Genomic DNA, 21,600 nt, shown 5'->3' on the forward strand with positions numbered 1-21,600 from the left:
GGGATAAAATCATCAAACCCAAGTCCATGGGGGGCCTAGGAATCGAAAACCTTCATTTGCAAAACAAAGCCTTGGGAGCTAAACTAGTATGAAGATCATTAAAGATCCCAAAGAAATATGGGTGATGATGCTGGCAACAAAATATCTTATAGATGGAGAACCCTAGAACCTCCTAAGATCTAATTCCCATCCAAAGGGATCCAGGACCTGGAATTTCATTGTCTCATGCAAAAAATTAATTGCAAACTCCATGTCTTGGGACAACCATGATGGATCTTCTAGCCTCTTCTGGGAAGACTCATGGGGAGGATATCCAAGCATTGACAACTCCCTCAATATTCCAACAACCAATCAATGGCTCCAACAACATTGGGGACCTTGAGTTAGTGATTACCTAGTTTTGGACAGGGCTGCTAGCATGTAAGGTTGGAGCTAGAAGCAATTGGAGGGATTGCCTATTCCTATTGATGAAATTAACCAGCTATCAGACCTCATTAGAGAAAGAAATATAAATCCCAGAAGAGGGAATGATTCTCTAATATGGGATTTTTCCAAAATAGGGCAATATAATGCTAAAGATGGTTATAGGGTTCTATCAAACTTTGGGAATCAAGAGGAACAAGTTATCCTGCAAAAAATCTTTTGGAACAACAAGAATATCCCAAAGGTAGGTATCTTTGCATGGTTGGCATTCAAAAATAAGATCCTCACAACATAAATATTCACTAAAATGGGCTATGAAGGGCCCTCAAGATGCATCTTGTGCAAAGCTCAAGCAGAAATAGTGGATCATCTCCTCTTAAACTGCCCATTTGCTTCAAAATGTTGGCGATGGCCATGCACAAAAACTTGGTTGGATAATAGCTCTTCCTAATGATATAGTCACACTCTTTCAATGTTGGCCACTTCCTCCCAAGGAAAGCACCTTAAGTCAGATTCTTGAAATATCTCCTTCTTGCCTTGTTTGAGAAATCTAGAAAGAAAGGAATCAAAGACTTTTTGATGACAAAGCAAGAAGATTTGAATTAGTCTTATCGTCAATTGAATCATCAATTGTCGAGACAGTAAACTGCAAAATATCCTTTTCAACAGACTCTAGCAAAATATTTTCTTCTTGGGATGATAGTATAAGAAACAATTGGCATGGAATCAAGATTCTTCCTACCTTTGGGAAAAAATCTAGTGCAAGAAAGGATGCTAAATGGTCTCCTCCAAAGTAGGGTTGGTTCAAGTTAAACTTTGATGGAGCCTCGAAAGGAAACCCAGGTACTTCAAGTATAGGATATGTGATTAGAAATCATATAGGAATAGTAATTGGCAAGATGGCCATGCCACTGCCACCAGATACTAATAACATAGCAAAGTTCAAAGCCTTGCTTCTAGGCTTAATTGATTGTCACAAACATGGGATAAGAAACCTCATAGTTGAGGGAGACTCAGAGATAGAAATTAGTGCAATTAAATCAAGAATCCCAAATTGGTGACTACATCAAATACTGGATAACATTATAGAGATTTTGATCAAGCTAGAACAATATGAGGCTAAACATGTCTACAGAGAGGCTAACATAGAAGCAGATTCTCTCTCAAAAACTGTAGCAGAAGGCATTTCTGTACATTGGTGGGAGGATGACAACAATAATCATGGTTTAGGTTACCGAGAATAAATCATCATTTTTGAGTAGTGGAATTTGGTTTTCACACGTCAAACGCATTTCGCTTCAATGCATCTGCACAAGTTTTCGGTCTCAACGACTTTCTTTTCAAATTCAAATATTTTCTGCTAGCTTTTTCCTAAGTGAGCTTGCCATGTCACCTATGATGTCATTTTGGGTTGGCCTTTCTAAAAGCAAAATTTCCCTCTTCCATCCTAAAAAGACATCCTGCAGATCACCGTCATTGCAAGTACGAGGCATGCATTGTCCATTGGGATGAGCTCATAATTTCTAGCCTCAAGATTTGGCATGATGAAAGACAAATATTCCTTGCCACCTTTGTAGGCGAGTTTAATGCAAGGCATTTTACATTAAATGCACTTTGAAGCTAGTGCTTAATAGCTTTTATTTGGCTTTCTCTTCAAGATTATCAATCTAGTTTCTCTCTGCAACCCTCTTCATAGAGACTTAAGCTACCTTACAGATTTTAAGCAATGTCTAGGGAGGGGCCTTTCGGGTTAATTATGAGTGTTTTACTGAGACCAATTTTATGCTTTGGAGTGGATACCCCCATCTCACTCTCCGCCTTAACCTGCCAAGTTTCTTTCCGACAAATCACAGACCTGAGATTGAAGAGGCTCCTCTTATTTCCAGAGCCAATAGTTATCATGATCATTAAGCTCATTCTAGGGAGCGGGAATATTAGCAGAGATGAATACCCTTGAGACAATACAAATATTTTGTCTTGGTTTGTTGCCTCCTAGATGGACCTCAAGCTTGAAAAACTGAGAGTCTGGAACCTTACTAGACAACTCTTCCCAAGAGACATCTTGCTTGAATTGCAAGAAATTCTAAACAAAGCACAATATGACTCTGGTGCTCCGTGTCTGAGTGAGAGAATTATTTTCAATGTCCCAGGAGAGCTAATAAAATTTTATCCTTTTCTGCTAGACTTGATGGGAAAGGACCTTCAAAAACATAGATCCTTTGCCGCCATGGCCCTAAGGTTTCTAAAATGGAGGTTTTTGGGTGACAATCTGGAGCACACTAGAAAAGAAGAAGAATTCCTGAACTTTTCTAGACTCAATGGTGTTCTACCATCCAAAACAGAAGCAGAGGATTCCCATGCGGAGTAGAGGAGGTGAGGTTGTGGATGAGGGACCGGTTGTGCTACTGGAAGAGGAAGGGGTCGACCTCCACAAAGGGGACATGGAAGAGGTCGTGCTCCAATGCCTCCTATCATGCCTCGAGGAGAGGATTAAATAGATATGTTTTAGCTAGTTTTTTTTTTTTTAGGCTTGTTACAGAGAACATAGTTGGCTCTTCGTTTGATTTTCTCTGTTTAATCGAAATCATCTAAATGAAACTATAACGATGTCTCAGACTTATAAATTTTGTTAAATATTTTATAATTTTCATCTGAAAAGGATAAATGTTTTGTAATCAGTAGCTAAACCTACTCTGAGTTTAGATAAATTCAGGGCTATGGATGTGGTTTTTTCCTTCTATGCATGCTCATGGACATAATTTTATATCCATAGTTTTTATGCCGTACTGGGTCATTGTAGAAATCTGTGGTTTCTTTTATAAATTTTCTTTAAAATCAATATATTATCCTGGCTCTGTCTATTATCGACCAAAAAAAAAAAAGATCTCAAAAATCTATATTGTCCATTCTCTTCTTTGGTTGCATTTCATCTTGATGATAGATATGGAGTATGATCTAACATGTATATGATAAAAAAGGGTAAGTGCACCAAGATGGTGAACAAAAAAGTGGCCACATGCAAAAAAAATAAAAATTTTCATAACCCATGTGTGTTATGGAAATTCAAAAACGTGCTAGGCTTGGTAATACCAAGCCTAGCCAAAAACAATTAAAAAAACAAAAAACTCCTCAAAACCCGTACGGGTTTTGAGGAACATTATATTTTATAATAAATAATCAAAAGTTCCTCAAAACCTGTACTGGTTTTGAGGAACATTATATTTTATAATAAAAAATCAAAAGTTCCTCAAAACCCGTACGGGTTTTGAGGAACATTATACTTTTTAGAAACCCGTGGGTTATGCAAAACTAGAAATTTTCGCCTTAGTTCTGCATAACCCATAGAGGTTATAGAACTAGGAACCAAATAGGAAGTGGGAGAGAGAGAGAGAGAGAGAGAGAGAGAGAGAGAGAGAGAGAGAGAGAGAGAGAGAGAGGGTAAGAGAGAGTAGGTGATAGGAAGAGAGGGAGAGAATAAGATAAGGAGAGGGGGAGGGAGAGAGAGTGGGAGAGAGAGAGAGGAGATTGGGAGAGAGGGAGAGGGAGGGCGAAGATGGGGAGAATAGGATAGAGAGAGAGAGAGAGAGAGAGATTAGGAAAAGGAGAGGGGGAGAGAGGGAGATTGGGAAAAGGAGAGGGGGAGAGTGAGAGAGATAGGGAGAGAGGGAGATTGAGAAATAGAGAGGGGGAGAGGAAGAGAGAGGGAGATTGGGAAAAGGAGAGGGGGTAAGAGAGAAAATAAGAGAGAGAGAGAGAGAGAGAGAGAGAGAGAGAGAGAGAGAGAGAGAGAGAGAGAGAGAGAGAGAGAGAAGGGGGAGAGGGTGAGAATAGTATAGGATAACGAGTGAGAGAGAGAGAGAGAGAGAGAGAGAGAGAGAGAGAGAGAGAGAGAGATAGAGAGAGAGAGAGAGCAAAGGAGGAGAGGGTGAGAGACATGAGGTAGAGAGAAGGAGAAGGAGAAAAGGGTGGGAGACTTGATAGATAGAGAAGTGTGAGGGGGAGAGAGATGATACAGAACTCAAGGAGGATAATTAATATGGTGATGGGGGAAGGAAGACAAGAGAGAGGAAAAGAAAGGAGACATGCATGTATACAAACATATATACATATATCTATATAAATATATGTATATATAACTATACATATACATATATACGTACATAAAAACATATTATATATGTATGTATGTACATATGTGTAGTAAATGCTAATTTTACAAGCATACATTATTATGTCTTCATAACCCATGCGAGTTTTGTGAAACACAAAATAATGGTTTTAGTTCTACATAACCTGTACGGGTTATGTAGAACTATGAATAGTACCTTTTGTTTTTCAAAACCCATGTCGGTTATGAAGAACTATGAATAGTACTTTTTGTTTTTCAAAACCCGTGTGGTTTTTGGCTTGGTAAGAGGGTTGGAAAATGACCCTAAGGCTTGCAAGCCCATTTTCCCCCCATTTTTGTCCCTTTACACATTTTTTCATCTTCCAACATGATTTCTCGACTTTGTCATCATCACGTTTATAAATGATCAAGTGGGTATATGTAAAATTTAAAAAATAAATTGAATAAATGATTTAATAATCAGATGATTACATTGAACGATATACACATGTATATCTAGAGGTTACAAGATGATGTTCTATAATTAGAACATAACGTTAAAGTAAAAGATTAAAGAGATAAAAGCTAAATTAAGCTTAAAAGCTAATTAACTAAAAAGAAAAAGCTAAATGCTAAATAAAGTTTAAAAGCTAATTAACTTAAAAGCTAAATGACCATTAAACAAGGAACTAAATATAGGTGACTAAAATATAATTAAATATTATAATACCCTCCCTTAATGATCATTCTATCTACTAACTACCCTACAGAAGACACTGCAAGTCTTTGGATCACAAATGAAAAGAACACTTTGCTATAGTGGAGACCTTCCTTGGATCTGAAAAGTGTTAATGACGAAGAATACCAAAAGCCATCCAAGCTAATGTAGCCTTCACACGCGAATTAGAGATCTGACACACACGAATTACTGAAGCCTAAAACAATAATTTTGAGGAAAAAAAACAGCAAACCCTTTTGCAAAAGAGTACTAACTCCAAAACTAACTGCAAGATACCACGGTTGCAGATGTTCGCCCTGGCAGGTGCGACCCAAACTGACTGCAACAAAGCACGATTTTTGAGGAAAAAACCATCAAACCCTGAAATGGGAACCCTTGAAAAGAGGATTTACAATTTTGAGGAGAAACTTGAAAAATCAAGAAATCTTAGGTTACAAATCATCGTTTTTGTGGAAAAAAATAGTAAAACCCAGATAACTAAAATCTTACGCAAATATTGCGGATTACAAATGAGATAATTTTTTAGGGAAAATTCTAAACCCTGCGAACAATTTTTGAGGAAAAAATCGTGAAAACCCTCCCATGATTTTTTGTGAAAAAAATCTAAAAACTGACAGACAATTTTTCAGGAAAAAATCGTGAAAACTCTGGGACCTGTAAGACGAGGTCTGGCCTAAATCAATCTGATCAAGGCAACGATATTCAGATATCATGAACATGCACTATTTCCAGGTGTTGTGACAGTTGTTGAACTTTTGTTTGAGTTCCAACATGATGTTAGTCAAAGATGCCATCACAAAAATGGAGGTTGAACGAGGTCAACCTAGTGAAAGCATGAGATAGAAGAATCTGATTCAAAAATTAGAATAGAAACAGCTGCACAAAAAATCTAAAACCCTGGAGGAGAATTCTGGCACAAATTCTAAGGTGCAAATTTCAAGGTTTGGAAGAAACCCAGAAATTAAAATTTTCTGCACACTTAAAATAGCATAAATGGTGCCAAAAAATAGCAAAAATCCCAACGTCCACAAAAATAGTAGAAATTGTGAACTGTTTTTAAATTCCAAGGCAAATTTGTTGGCACAAAAATTGAGGCACAGAAAATGAGGCACCCCAAAAAAATCTGAGACCAAACCAAAAAAGCTCTCAAAAAACCCACCAAGAATCTAAAAACATAATGCAAATCTGACGACTCAAAATTAGAGGCACGAAAAATAATGCACCTAGAAAAATCTGACGACGACCCAGTTGAGCTCTCAAAAAACCCACCAAGAATCTGCAACCAAAATTAATTTTTGACTTGAACAGAAGGGTCAAAACCCTAGTCGAAAATTGCAGAAACCCTAGGAAAATTTTCAACCTGCAAAAAAAAACTGCCCAGGAAGAGAAAAAAATCTGCTTAAAAAAAAAAGCAATTTTAAAAAAAATCTCTTCAATAAAAACTTCGAAAAATTTTAAAAACAAAATTTTTTGAAATTTTTAATTTCCATGCTCTGATACCATGAACATTGCCCTTGCCGACAACATCATACTCTTCACCTCCACCAAAGATCACTGAATCAGTGAAAGGCATGTACTTTGTAAACCAATCCCAATGATGTATGAAATGTCGAGAGGTGCCAGAGTCAATGTACCAGGCTAATGATTGAACATCATTAGAGGAGGTTTAGGCCATGAACGCATAGAAGGATTGGTTTAGAGAGTACATGCATTTCATTGATTCAGTGATCTTTGGTGGAGGTGAAGAGTATATTTTTGTCAGCAAAAATTCAAGTTTTAAGTTTGCAGAAAATAAAAAAATACCTCTGATTTTTGTTTTGTAAAAAAAACCAGAAAAATATCGACGTTTTTTTCCAAAAAAAAACATAGAAAAAATAGGGCAAAAACCCTAGGTCGGATGTACAACATAAACAACGCCCATGAACCAGAAACCCTCGAAACCCTCAAAAAACTTTCAAAAAAGCAAAATCATTAAAAAATCTAGAAAATATTCTAGAAAGAAGGCCATGAATTTTTATTAAAAAATTCGCCAAACTTTAAAGAATCCCATCGACCCGCTTTGATACCATGAAAAATAAATTGAATGAATTATTCAATAATCGGATGATTACATTGAACGATATACACACGTATATCTAGAGGTTACAAGACGATGTTCTATAATTAGAACATAATGTTAAAGTAAAAGATTAAAGAGCTAAAAGCTAAATTAAGCTTAAAAGTTAATTAACTAAAAAGAAAAAGCTAAATCCTAAATAAAGCTTAAAAGCTAATTAACTAAAAAGCTAAATGACCATTAAACAAGGAACTAAATATAGGTGACTAAAATATAATTAAATATTATAATAAAATTACCACCATAATCTCACACATCTTCTTAGTTTTCAGACCATATTAATTTTTCTATTTTTGGACAACATTAGCATAGTAAACTTTAATTTTTTTTACTAGTGCCTTGACAGTCCTCACAGACATATGTCTACCATTTTTTTAATATCTTTTGATATACTTGACCAAATTCAAAATAAATTACATATTGTTGTTCTACACTAGATTCTATACACTTTAAAAAAAAGAAGTTTGCATTTTCGATTATTTTGATGCAAGTTATGCCATGAACAGGTACCAAATTTTTAGGATGCGGTCACTTCAAAAAATCATTAAAAAAAATACTCAACGAAAAATTACAAAAAAATACACAATATCTAGATCTCACTCTTATCTATCATCCTACCAAAGGGTTTTGGAAAATAGTAAATCTAACTATATATTTTGTGCAGCGCACGAAAACAACTATGTTATATTTTTTTGAAAAAATTAGGAACAGTTTTTCGTGCGTGAAAGATTTGACCCTCTTGATCTTGTCAAATTTTTTAAAAAATTAGTAGTTTAGAAACTGGATTCAAAGCACTACAATTCTTATTCTTTTCTCAACTTCTATTTTTTAGTGCATGACCTTCAAATATCTCTTTGAAGTTTAGGTTTACCTATTTTCAGAAAAAAAAAGTGGCCACCTATACCCCCCTTTTTGTTCACCATCTTGGTGCACTAACCCAAAAAAATTGACATAATCAATTTCAAAAATATTGCCAAGCAGAAAAGACTATAAATAAACCTTACAAACATCTGCGAGGAGAAAACCACCATAACCTTAGAGCAATAAATCACAATTAGAAACTCAAGCAAACAATTTCAGAGGAAATAAATATGTGTATGTGTATAACATATGAAGGATCAAATAGAAGGCAAGGAGTCCCCAACCGAAATTCAATCCTCATCCACAATCCTGGACCTCATGAAGTCCATCTTTAGGCTAGACTATTTAACTTCCTATACATATGATGAAAAGTAAGATTGTTGAAATCCTCCCCAAAATCTTTAGTTGATCATAAATCATATCTAGAAACCACCTTTTCATTTTATAAATTCCATGCATCTAATTAATGATAGCCAAGGAATATTTAAATACCTGCAAATTCTAGACATTGTTATTGACAACACACTTCGGAAGCAATTTTAATGTCATTTATTCACCATAATTATTGGAGCCAGCTCCTAGCTCAGATTTCATCTTTATATAATGAGAGTTATAGAGAAATAGGATGCCTCCAACTTTGTCGAGTGCAAAATTCCCTTGACTAACAACCATAAAAAAAACCCATGCACCAAATTTGTCAATGAAGGTTCAACGAGATGTCTTATAGATTTATTTTTGTGAGAAATTTTGAGGCCTTCAAAAGCTGCATACACCTAAAGAGAACTATGGAATGTAGGAATATCTTGATCTTTGAATATGACAGAGTACCTAAGAATGCCAGACTCCCATTTAACCAACAATGACAGAATCCTAAAGGAAGTCAACTCTTTTTTATCAAACCAGGTTTTGAGGCTACTTTCAAAAGTATTTTGAGCAAGACCTCTCTGAAACCAAGAATATTTTCAATCTCAACCCAAATAATTATAGGATATGGGCAATGGACCAACAAATGATGAATAGTTTCACCATCCTATTTTCTAAGGACACATCTTGCTAGATCATTCCAATTTCTCCTTATTGTATGAGCTCATGTTTTTCAGAGTGATTTTCACCACCTAATAGGATTTCCCTGATGAGTAGCAAATAAAACTTTAGATGCCAGTTTAGCTATATATTCTCCCATAATAGGATTTTTGATCCAAACTAGTTCAACCTCCTCTTTAATGTGTACACCCCTGTGAATTAAAGTCCCCACAACCACTTCTTACTGAACACCTCTTTCACCTTCCAATCCCAACACAAAATCACTCTTCCAACCTTGTTGTCACCTATTAGTAATGGTAGGATGGATGATCCGAGCCAAAGTGTGTATTCCTTAAAGACAATGAGGTCTTTGGACTTCATCTCTTAGATGCATACATCATTTAGTATCATGTCTAGGAGTATGATGATATTGACAAAAGGTTTTTGGGTTAGACAAAGAGGTAAAGTTTTGAAGATATCAATGGGATGGATGAGGGCAATTTAAGCAAGTTGTTTAACAATTGAAGCATAATGGAATGTAAGGATTCAAAAAGTTGTGTAAATTGACAATTATTTGGTCTAACAGAAAAGTGAGCTACAATTTATATCTCTCAATGTGAGGGAGGGGTCACACCTCTTCTTCATGTATGCCCTTTTGGAAAGAGACACACCCTTTCCATCATTAGCACCCTTTGAAAGAGTGCAACTCTTCATTATATCCGCCATTTGAAAGGGACACAACCTTTCAAGATCAGATTTGCACTTCTCATTTAAATCAGATATGCACTTCTTATTTAAATTAGATCCGCACTTCTGATTTCCAAATTATCCCCCCTCAAATGAGGTTCTCTTCTCCCTTTTATATCCCATGTTTGAGGGAGTCACAACTTTTCCTTCCATGTCTTTTGACCCTTCATTAACTTAATTAAATTTTTACTTATATTTAGTTATATTCTTTTATATTTTAATTTTTAATATTTTTTTAATTTTTAATTTTATTATTATTATTTATTATTAAATTCTACTAGAGAGTGAGAATATTACACAAAGTTTGACAAGTATAGAGGAAAAGGAGATCCCAAGGCACCAATTAGAGAATTCTTTATGGCTTGCATAGAGGTGGCAAAACAAGATTCCTACTTGATGAGATTATTTCAACAAAGTTTATGGGACAAGCCATGGAATGGGTTTCACATCTTTTGTTTGGGATCAAGTCATGGGGTGAATTGTCTGATGGTATGATGAAAGAATAAGTATCTGATAGAATACTGAGAGCGGGAGGGGGGGTGAATCAGTATACTGAAAGACTGATACAAACTTCCCAATCTCAAATTCAGACTCACAAAGTAGACTTTCACTGTCAAGATCAATACTCAACATCAACCAGTTAACTGTTATAACAAATTAACAGTAAACAAATTCAATCTTGTAAACATCAAAATGCTTAATCATATCTCAAAATATTCATTCTCTCAATGCTTCCAGTTACCATGCCTTATCAGAATAGTTAAGTAGTCAATCAAATCAACAAATAAGATCATAACCACAAAAAAAATCACTACTTGACACAAATGTTTATATGTGGAAAACCCAAATATGTAAAAACCACGGTGAGATTGAGTTTTTATCATTTATAGAAAAAAAGTTATGCATTTCAGGAGGCACATCACTCTTTAAAAATGTAGTTTGTTGTAAAAAACTACTTTTCGAGGGAGATGGAAAATTTAAAAAAATATCCTTCAAAAAAATTTGAAAAAAATGTATATAGAATCTACAAACAAAATGCTATAAATCACTAATTTACATCATCTTCAAATTTTTAATAGTTTAAAAGTTATAGTTCTCGAAAGTTGAAGATTATTTTAAAAATGTACATCTCAGTGGCAAAAAAGTAGTCCTCCACCTCTTCGATCCAATCGATCAAATCCTTTCGGTTCAGCGTTCCGAAAAATTTAGAAACCTCAAATATATGCACTTTATTTGCTTGCACCACTGCTTTTAGGAATCTTTCCTCTCTCATCTTCTGGTCCTTCAACTTACTCAAGCTCTTCATTGGCTTCCTCACACTCATCCTCAGAGTCAGGGTTTCTTTGCAAACCAGCCAAATCATTTTGGATCTCATTCCTCACTTCATTCTTGAAGTCTTCCATCATCTTCTCTACCCTCTAGGGGTTTTTTCTCCTTGGTGACATCTCTTCTTCCACTCTGGCAAACTGCCTCAACTTGGTGATCTGACTACCAGTTTCAATTGCCTCCCCTCAGCGATCTATTGAACACACACGCAACTTGCCTCTAATCGGTGATCTGTCCACCTCAAGGAATACCTCGATGTTCACAAATGATTCTCCCACCAGTCATTCCATAACGAACTCTGATACCAATTGATGCAACCATAACTAATAAAAACCCTCAGAAGAGTCAACCGACTTATGCAGCGAGAGAGACACAATGGAAACAACAAGAAAACATAACAAATTCATATAAACAGATTATATTCAAGCCATAGAACTTCCGACAATCATCTGGTAATCATCAGATTATCATCAAAAAACATTCGATAATTAACCAATTACATGTAGGCTTCAAGCCAGAAACAACCCAACCAGGACTCTAAAAATCAACCATATCACAACATGCAAATCTCAATACTTATTCAAAGTTCTACTTCCTCTGCCATTACAAATGATTACATAACATCATATTTATACCCACCGGAACATATTTGAGTCAACCTCAAAAGATTACATTCACCAAAGTAGGAAAATGAAGCGCGTAATTAGGTCTGCTTTAAGATTTAAGAAATCTTTCTGAAAAATAATGACCAAGTGATGTGGTTCAGCAGGAAGGTCAACCACATGCCAGAGAACATCGAACAAGACCCAACATGGATCCATATGCCAAGAATTGTGCCGGTAATAAAGGAAAACCAACCGGTAAGCACAAGAACTATCCTGAGAACCCAAAAAAAACTAACCAGAAGCGATAACTAGCCAAAAATGAACCCAAATGACCAAGAAATCTGGATTCAACCACATGAAACCACCAGGAAACTGCAAACAAGATCTACCATGAAGAACAAGCAACTACCGACACATACCGGTAAGAATACTGAAACTACACAAGGAACTAAACAAGAACAAAACTGAAGGAAATGTTTTTGGTTGATGCAAGATTGCTCATCGACTAGGGATGCTCCTGCATCAGTTAGTCTATTTAGGATTTGTGATATATAAGGATGGTTTGAAGATGGACCCTGAGAAAGTGAAAGCTATTGTTGAGTGGCCTATACCAGAAAGAATTGGGGAGGTAAGATCATTTCATGGATTGGCTAGTTTTCACCAGAAGTTTATAAGAAATTTCAGTTCAATTTGTAACCCTATGACTGAGACCATGAGAGGAGACTAGAAGGAATTCAAGTGGACCACTGGAGCAAAAAAAAAAATTGAATTGTTGAAGCAAAAAGTGACTGAGCAACCTGTGTTAGCTTTACTAGATTTCGATAAAGTATTTCAAGTGGATTGTGATGCAAGTGGAACAACAATAGGAGTAGTCTTGAGTTAAGAAGGGAGAGCAATAGCCTATTTCAGTGACAAATTGAATGATGCCCAGAAGAGATATTTAGTGTATGATCAGGAATTTTATGCCATAATTAAAGCCTTGAAGAAATGGAGGCACTACTTGTTGCCTAAGGAGTTTGTGTTGTATACAGATCATCAAGCTTTGAAGTATTTGAACAGTCATAGTAAGTTGAATCAAAGGCATATGAGTTGGGTAGAATTCTTGCAAAGTTACACCTTTTTGTTAAAGCATAGAAGTGGAATATCTAACAAAGTTGTTGATGCATTGAGTAGGAGAAGGAATTTGCTAACAGAGATGAGAGTGATAGTATTAAGTTTTGAAGATTTGAAGACCTTCTATGATGAAGACCTGGATTTTGCAGAACCTTGGAAAGCATGTAGAGAATTGATTATGGTTGATGGGAGCAAATGGTTGGATTGTTTCATCCAGGATGGGATGTTATTCAGGGGAGTTCAGGTGTGCATACCTAAGAGTTCCATGAGAGAGAACCTGATAAAAGAGAAACACAGTGGAGGACTAGCTGGACATTTTGGCATTGACAAATTAGTTGCATTGGTGAGTGAGCAGTACTTTTGGCCTCAGATTCATAAGGATGTTAAGAGATATGTGCAGAGTTGTAGAGTTTGTCAAGTTGCAAAGGGTAGTAGTCAGAATGTGGGACTGTATAAACCTTTGACAGTATCGATAAGACCTTGGGAGGATATAAGTATGAATTTTGTACTTGGATTGCCTAAGACACCGAGAGGGAATGATTATATATTTGTGGTAGTGGATAGATTTTTGAATATGGCTCATTTCATACTTGTAAGAAGACATCAGATGCATTGCATGTAGCAGACCTATTTTTCAAAGAAGTGGTGAAATTACATGGATCACCTAAGAGCATAGTTTCAGATAGAGACACTAAGTTTGTTGGCTATTTTTGGAGAACACTTTGGAAGAAGGTGAAGACAAATTTGAAGTTCAGTTCTACTTTTCATCCATAGACTGATGGATAGAAAAAAGTTGTTAACTGAAGTTTGGGAAATTTGTTGAGATGTTTAGTGGGAGATAAAACCGAAAGTTGCGATTTGATCCTTGCACAAGCAGAGTTTTCCTACAAAAGTTCAGTGAATCACAGTACTAGAAAACACCTTTTGAGATTGTTAGCGGAGTACACCCTAGAGGAATATCAGAATTGAGACATTAGCAGTGAAGACCGGAAGAGTTCAAAAGTAGAAGATTTTGCAGATCACATGGCAGCATTGCATATTCAGTTTAAACAACATTTGGAAGACATGAACAACAAATATAAGGAGAAGGCAACTGAGAAGAGGAGACATAAGGAATTTGAAGTTGGTGATGTAGTGATGGTATATATGAGAAAAGAGAGATTCTTGGTTGGAACTTATAATAAGTTGCAGATGAAGAATTTTGGACCCTGTAATATTTTGAGGAAGTTCAGTTCTGGAAATGCATATGAAGTGGAGCTACCGGATAGTCTAGGTATTTCACCTATATTCAACATTGCAGATCTTCATGAGCACCATGAACTAGAATTCAGTGAGGGAATTGTTGCAGACTTGGAGGAACAATTGCCCCAGAAGGAACCAGATCAGATTGAAGAGATTTTGGACTGTAGGATTGGGCGTAGTACTCGAAATAGACAGTATAAGGAATATCTTGTGAAGTGGAAGGGTAGACTAGTTGAAGATTCAAGTTGTATTTCTCAAGCAGACGTAGACCGCCTTGGTTTCCCTATGATCCCAACAAAGTGAGAGGCTCACTTTTTCATTAACCCCGGATGTCTGATGCAGGAGCATCCCCGGTTCACAACAATCTTGCATCGAACAAAAACATTTTCCTTTGTGTTTTGTTTTTTGTTTGCAATTTCATTTTCCCTTTCTGTGTGTCCTGGTTTTGGCTCACCAGATCTTGTGGAGTTGGATTCTACTTGAAGACTTGATCATCTTTCTTTCTTTCAGATCATGTTGCATTTGGATCACTTTCTGACAAGTTATCGCTACCAGTTTCCATGAAAGTTTCTTATTACCGGTTGTTCCTTAGTTACTTGTTGCCTAAGACCTATTCTGGTGATCTATCAGAACCCATTCTGAAGCTTGCGGATCCTTGGATGTTGATTTCAATGTTCCTTGGTGTGTGGTTGATCTTTTCCCACGATCTACGTTTCATCATTTCGATTTCTAGAGGAATCTCTTGGCAGAGTCCGACCTTGTTATTTTCATGTTAGGTCTTGTTCTTTAGAATGTAACGAAGAGAGAATCAAGTAGCTAGACTGTGCATAGAAGATAGATCTTCCTAATCAATGCCTCAGTTGTGACCTACTCTACCAGGCTTGTGAGTCGGTATGTTGTAACCCGATTGTTACCATTTTGTTGTGACAAGATTTCATACGATAAAATTATCTGTTCTTCGTTGCCTCCATCATATCTTTTTGTTTCCATTGTGTTTACTCTTGGTGACTGGTACAGATTGATCTCTTTGAGGTCCCTCCTCACCGATGATTGCTTCAAAATATCATGTGCTAAAGTTGTAGATATTAGCATAAACTAAAGCTCTAATGGAAGCTATTGATAAATTTCATATGCTTGGTCCTTGAAATTGTTAACAAATCAAGAATCATGGTCACCACTAGTGATAATTCCTTATCCCGAAAACCACATTTGTACAAAAAGGAAAGTACACTTATAAGAGTGGAATCAAGGCTCAAGTTTTAAAAAAAAAATCAATGAAATTAGTAGGGTGTATCCTTTTCCTTGAATGCTAATTCCCCTACACAATATTGGGAAATATGGATTATTTTTAAAGCATACACACATCACAAAAGATTAATATACTTCAATAAATAGAAATAATTTTCTTTTTCTTTTTCTTTTTTTTGCTTTCTGTAAGTAGGGCTCTTAAGCAATATTTGAATCAAGATAAAAAGAAAAGCTAAATAAAGAGGACAAAATATTATTGGTATGTGAAACTTTCTATGTTGAAATATTTAACACTTGAAGAAGTGACACTAATATGGATGTATGCATGATCACAAAGGATGAAATAGAATATCTGTGCAATTATCAATTTCTAGATCTATAGACATATGCTAGTTAAAGATTTTATTCACTTGCTAAATTGTATATTAAGGTTTATGGAACTAGAAAACCATTTCAATTTATAATAACTACCTTCAAATGTCAGATTCTTAGTTTACACAAGCAAAAGAAATGATATTGCTTTATTTAATAAATTCTTGAAATTATAAAGTTTTTAATAGATTTTCTATATATATATATATATATATTGAAGGATCGACTAATTTTCTAAATAGGCAAAATATATGAACAAACATACCTCTACATAATAAATGTGTCTCGATATAATAGATATTTAAAATAATGATGAAATAGAGTTTATATTTCTTAAGAAATCAACTAAAAATTATAATTAAAAGTGATAAAAGGAGATTAAATGAAATAATCTTAAATTTAAAAACAATAATATCTTTTAGAATTAGTATTACTAAAGAGAAAACTCTGCTAATGCTTTTATCGCCTCATTCATTTGTAAACATAGTAAATATTTATTTTGTTTAAATGTAGTTTTTAATAAAGATAACAAGTAATTCTTTTGTTTAAAATTGTTAATTGACCATTCAACCATGCAATTTTTAAAAATAGTCTTATGTATGTATTAAAAATGATTTTACTTGAGGTTGGTGAGATACATTAAAAAGTAGCTTTATGTAAGGTTGGTGAAATATATTAAAAAATAGTTCTATTTACTTGGCCTTAAAGTCAAGAAGACCAATCTCAAGTCTATTATCAATTAATACTTTTGACCCAAAACTATAGTTGGTGTGGTAACAAAGAGGGGATCTCATCTTCAATAGAAATGTTCAACAAGAACACCCTTTCTACTTAAATTTGGTCTTAAAGTCAAGAAGATCAATCTCAATTCTCTCATCAATATTTTTTTTCTATATATGAGGTAAATACTTTTGACCTAAATCTACAATTTGATGATGTAACAATTATCAATATTTTTTTAGGAAAAAGGTGAATACTTTTGACCTTAAACTACAATTTGGTGAGATAACAAATGAGGGATCTCATCTGCTATAGAAACATTCAACAAAAAAATGAGGGATCTCATCTGCTATAGAAACATTCAACAAAAAAATGAGGGATCTCATCGGCAATAGAAACATTCAACAACGACATGTGAGCAAAACTTGAATATCGATGAAAAGAAATCAATACCACAAATAAACCATCATATTATTGCCAATATTGACAATTCTCTTATCAACTTACTCAAATATAAATAATTATTATAAAAAACAAAATTATCCTTGAGCGTTAAACATTAAATAATTGTACTTAAGAAGTCCATGCCCAGTTGGAATGCAAGGTCTTATGCTGACGTGAGAAATACCTTCCAGCTTAATAAATACAGTCGAATGTATATCCAGAGTGTTGGATAGACAATACCCATTTCCTTTTGTGTACATAAGCCATACCTCTGTAGTACAGGCAATCATTGAGCTTTGTTGAAGGGCTAGTTAATATTCTAGTCTTGTTACAGACATGAAGCAGCAAGGAACAGTTTGTGTAACAGGCGCTGGAGGATTCATTGGCTCCTGGCTTGTAAAGATGTTGTTGACCAAGGGCTATACTGTTAGAGGAGCAGTCCGTAATCCTGGTAGGTATTTACTATTACATGGAAGACATGGTAATTCATATTCATATTCATTCAATTATAGTAATCATGTTTGTGTTTCATGGGTTTTCAACAAAATCAGATGATGGAAAGTATGAGCATCTGAGAGCCCTGGAAGGAGGCAAAGAAAGGCTTCACCTTGTCAAAGCTGATATTCTTGATTATCACAGCTTGATTGAAGTTATTAAAGGATGTGATGGTGTGTTTCACTTGGCATGCCTTCTTACAGATGACCCAGTAAGTTATAGTTTTAAAATGGTGATTATATGTTGTTTATATTTTTACGATAGATGTGGTAGAATTAATCTAGTTTTTGAGTGTGGAATCCACTTCTACCATAAAGAAAGTAAAATACATATTAGAATTTAAGCTCTTCTGATGATTTATATAAGAAAACCCATTTTATATAAAAAAATTATAGTAGAATGGATTGATTGTCATACACCAACTGTTTAAAACCCTCCCTTTAACATGAACATAATCTTATTATAATTAATAACATTATATTTTCAAAATCTGTTATACTGATAATTATTATTTCTGACAGTTCCTGTAGATCAACGTTTGATCAATTATAATTCTTCAATTCTTTTTCCTTTTCCAAAGCAGAGGGTATACTTACAGTAATGGTGGTGATGGTGCAGGAACAAGTTATAGAGCCAACAGTAAAAGGAACGGCCAATGTGTTGGAAGCCTGTGCAGAATGTGGAGTAAAGCGCATAGTATTGACTTCTTCAATTGGTGCAGTTTACATGGACCCAAAAAGAGATCCCCACCATGTCCTGGATGAAACTTGCTGGAGTGATTTAGATTATTGCATTCAAACCAAAGTATGACCAAGGAGGGCTGCAAATATTACTGAGACATTTTAATAAAGAATTTTTTTAGTGGTTATAAATTTGATTTTTTTAAAAGTATAGGGAGCAATCTAAGCTTTAATATAGAATAATTAGCCTAAATATCATCCTTCTTTATAACGAGATTTCTCTGAATTTTCAAGGCACTTTCCTAAATATACTTCAATTAACAGATTAACCTTATTTGATGTTACAGAACTGGTACTGCTATGCCAAAACTGTTGCAGAGAAAGCTGCATGGAAGGCAGCCCAAGAGAGGAATTTGGATATGGTGGTGATAAACCCATGTTTAGTTTTGGGTCCATTGTTGCAGTCTTCCATCAATGCCAGCACTGCTCATATTATGAAATACTTGACTGGTAAATTGCTCACATTCAATACATTCTTCTTGGAAGAATGGTTTAATTATAAAAAGTTCTAAAATTGAAGCTCATAACTTCTTTTTTCCAATCAATCTGCAGGTTCTGCAAAAACATATGCAAACCTAACTCAAGCATATGTGGACGTGAGAGATGTTGCAGAGGCTCATATATTGGTGTATGAGACACCATCAGCCTGTGGGCGTTATCTGTGTGCAGAAAGCAATATGCACAGAGCTCAACTGGTCCAAATGTTGTCTGAATTGTTTCCACACTACCCAGCTCCTACAAAGTCAGTAAGCTTTTTGTTTATCAATCGAAAGGATTAATTATGTTAGAATAATTTGCCCATTTCAAAAAAAAAAAAAATCATAATCTTTCTATCTATCCCTGCAGGTGTTCAGACGAAAAAAATCCAATGATAGAGCCGTACAAATTCTCTACTCAGAAGCTCAGAGAACTGGGTCTTTCATTTACGCCTATAAAGAAGTGCCTGATTGACACAGTAGTGAGCTTACAGGACAAGGGATTTCTTCCCTAAAAACACTGGGGCCAGAAAATGTTCTATCTTTTAGACTTTACAGGTTTAAACTGCTGTATAATTGTTTATGGAATATCCTTTTATCTTTCAAATGAATAATGAATAAGTTATTTGTCAACGAGTTTTAGTCAGAAACTATGCACTTTGATGTTGATATCTAATTATTTGTTTGAAAGGAGAAAATTCCTTACCAACTTCATTAGTAACAATGAAAAAACTTAGGTCTGTTCCAAAAGAGTGAAGGCCCACTGAATAGTCTATTTAAACATCATTTCAAGACAAACTAAATCAATGTTAATCTTGCTAATTTAGGTAGCATTACGGAAAATTGAATCTATAATCATCATGAAAGCAGGCTTTTGGTTGACAAAACGGATCTTAAAGACCAACTTGTATGTAATCTATTATTGAAAGAGTCATTGTTGAAGTTTGTATAGAATCATCATTGGAAAAGTAACTGCATGAATTTGTTGACTTATGTTCCTGTTTTAAGTGATATTTTTGAATTGTTTATCCATTACAAATATCTTGTTCATACGTACATCAATATGAGAGTAATGCAAGCTTCTTATGAACAAACACACTACAAATCAGCTATGATCAACTAGATTAAATCAAATGCTACCATGTTCATTATTTAACCATCTAAAAGTATAAAATTAAACATAAGAGTTTAATTAAAATCTTATGGATGATATTAAATTTTCATTTAAAAATAGAAGGGGTTTATATGGATAGTCTTTATTTTCATATACTCTTTTTTGTTTTTTTTCAAATTTCTCACACTTGTAATTGAAAGAACAAAAATAACATATTATTATTTAAATAATATAAAAAAGGTATTATTATTTCTAAATAAGATATAAATGAAAGATAAATCGGAAATTTCAATTAAAATTGTCAAATTAATAAATTGCATGTAAGTTGGGAATAGAAACATAGATATTCAAATGACTATCGAAATGAAAATAGACAACATAACATTGTTCTTATTTTTAATTTATTTTGGGAGTGAAAATAATTAGTAGAAGAGCAAAAATAGTTTATTGATGAATTTAAGAGTTTTCAAAGATATTTGATAAATTGGCTGGCAACTACTTGTGTTATGGGGTGCATACATCCTATGAAGAATGTTGGGGGCTGCATATGTTCTATGTGGTACACTTCTTTAGGTTTCAAGATCACCTAAAACATCTAGTGAACCTTTGTTTACAAGGTTCCAACCTTATTCTAAATTACCAAGTGTAAGCTATGAAGATTGGAAAGACGAGTTAGTATTATTTGGGAGGCTACCTAGGTCAATTCCCCTTGTGGGTAACTCCAACTCAATCCACAATAAGAACTAAATGAAATATACACTTTATGTATTCAAACCTAGTGGTCGTGACAATAGTGTGTGCAAATAAGTGGTAAAATAAAACCCCAAGGGGGAAAACTGAAGCAGTCACTGGTGAGGAAGGACCTCAAAGAGATTAATTCCGGACCGGTCAGGAAGAGTAAACACAACAGAAACACAAAGATATGATGGAGGAAATGCATAACAGATTATTTTATTGCATTAAATTTGATTACATCCAACAGGTAACAACCGGGTTACAACATACCGGCTAATAGGCCTGGTAGAATAGGTCACAACCGAGACCTTGAATCTTATGATCTATCTTCTACGCATAGTCTACCTACTTGTTTCTCTTATTGATTACATTCTAATGCATAATTATATATATATATATATATATATATATATATATATATATATATATATATATATATATATATATATATATATATATATATATATATATATATATATATATATATATATATATATATATATATATATATATATATATATATATATATATATATATATCCAAAGGATCCAGTTGGCCCAAAAGGGATCAAAACCCAAAGAACAAGACCTGACATGTAAAATAACAAGGTTAGCCTCCGCCAAGAGATTCCTCCGGAAAATCTAAAGGATGAAACATAGATCGCAGGAAAAGGTCGGCCACACACCAAGGAACATCAAAATTAATGCCTAAGGCTCTGCAAGCTTCGAAAGGGGTTCTGGTAGATCACCAGAATAGGTCCAGGCAACCAATAACAAAGGAACAACCGGTAACAGGAAAATGTCATGGAAACGAGTAGCGATATCTTGCCAAAAAATGATCCAAATGCGATGCAGTCTAGAAGCAAGAAAGATGATCAAGTCTTCAATTAGAAATCAACTCCATAGGATCCGGTGAGCCAAAATCGGGACACAGAGAAAGGAAAATTGAAACTG

At 34.6% G+C, this 21,600-nt stretch overlaps 1 protein-coding gene across 1 annotated transcript; it reads left to right on the plus strand.

Moving 5' to 3' along the window:
- The first annotated feature begins 17,327 nt into the window (after positions 1-17,327).
- Positions 17,328-19,502, plus strand: LOC131069223 (cinnamoyl-CoA reductase 1). Its single transcript, XM_058004583.2, has 6 exons — positions 17,328-17,538; positions 17,639-17,793; positions 18,201-18,386; positions 18,610-18,772; positions 18,875-19,064; positions 19,169-19,502. Exons 1-6 carry the CDS (start codon positions 17,424-17,426, stop codon positions 19,311-19,313), a joined length of 954 nt encoding a protein of 317 aa, XP_057860566.1. The 5' UTR covers positions 17,328-17,423; the 3' UTR covers positions 19,314-19,502.
- Positions 19,503-21,600: the final 2,098 nt, after the last annotated feature.

Source organism: Cryptomeria japonica, chromosome 7 (genome assembly GCF_030272615.1).
Source record: "Cryptomeria japonica chromosome 7, Sugi_1.0, whole genome shotgun sequence".
NCBI lineage: Eukaryota > Viridiplantae > Streptophyta > Pinopsida > Cupressales > Cupressaceae > Cryptomeria > Cryptomeria japonica.

Excerpts from the sequence above, each read along its gene's own strand:
- LOC131069223 (XM_058004583.2), top strand. The coding sequence starts at position 17,424 with ATGAAGCAGCAAGGAACAGTTTGTGTAACAGGCGCTGGAGGATTCATT. Across the intron at positions 17,794-18,200 it reads GCCTTCTTACAGATGACCCA|GAACAAGTTATAGAGCCAAC; the intron begins GTAAGTTATAGT and ends GTGATGGTGCAG. Across the intron at positions 19,065-19,168 it reads CACTACCCAGCTCCTACAAA|GTGTTCAGACGAAAAAAATC; the intron begins GTCAGTAAGCTT and ends CTATCCCTGCAG.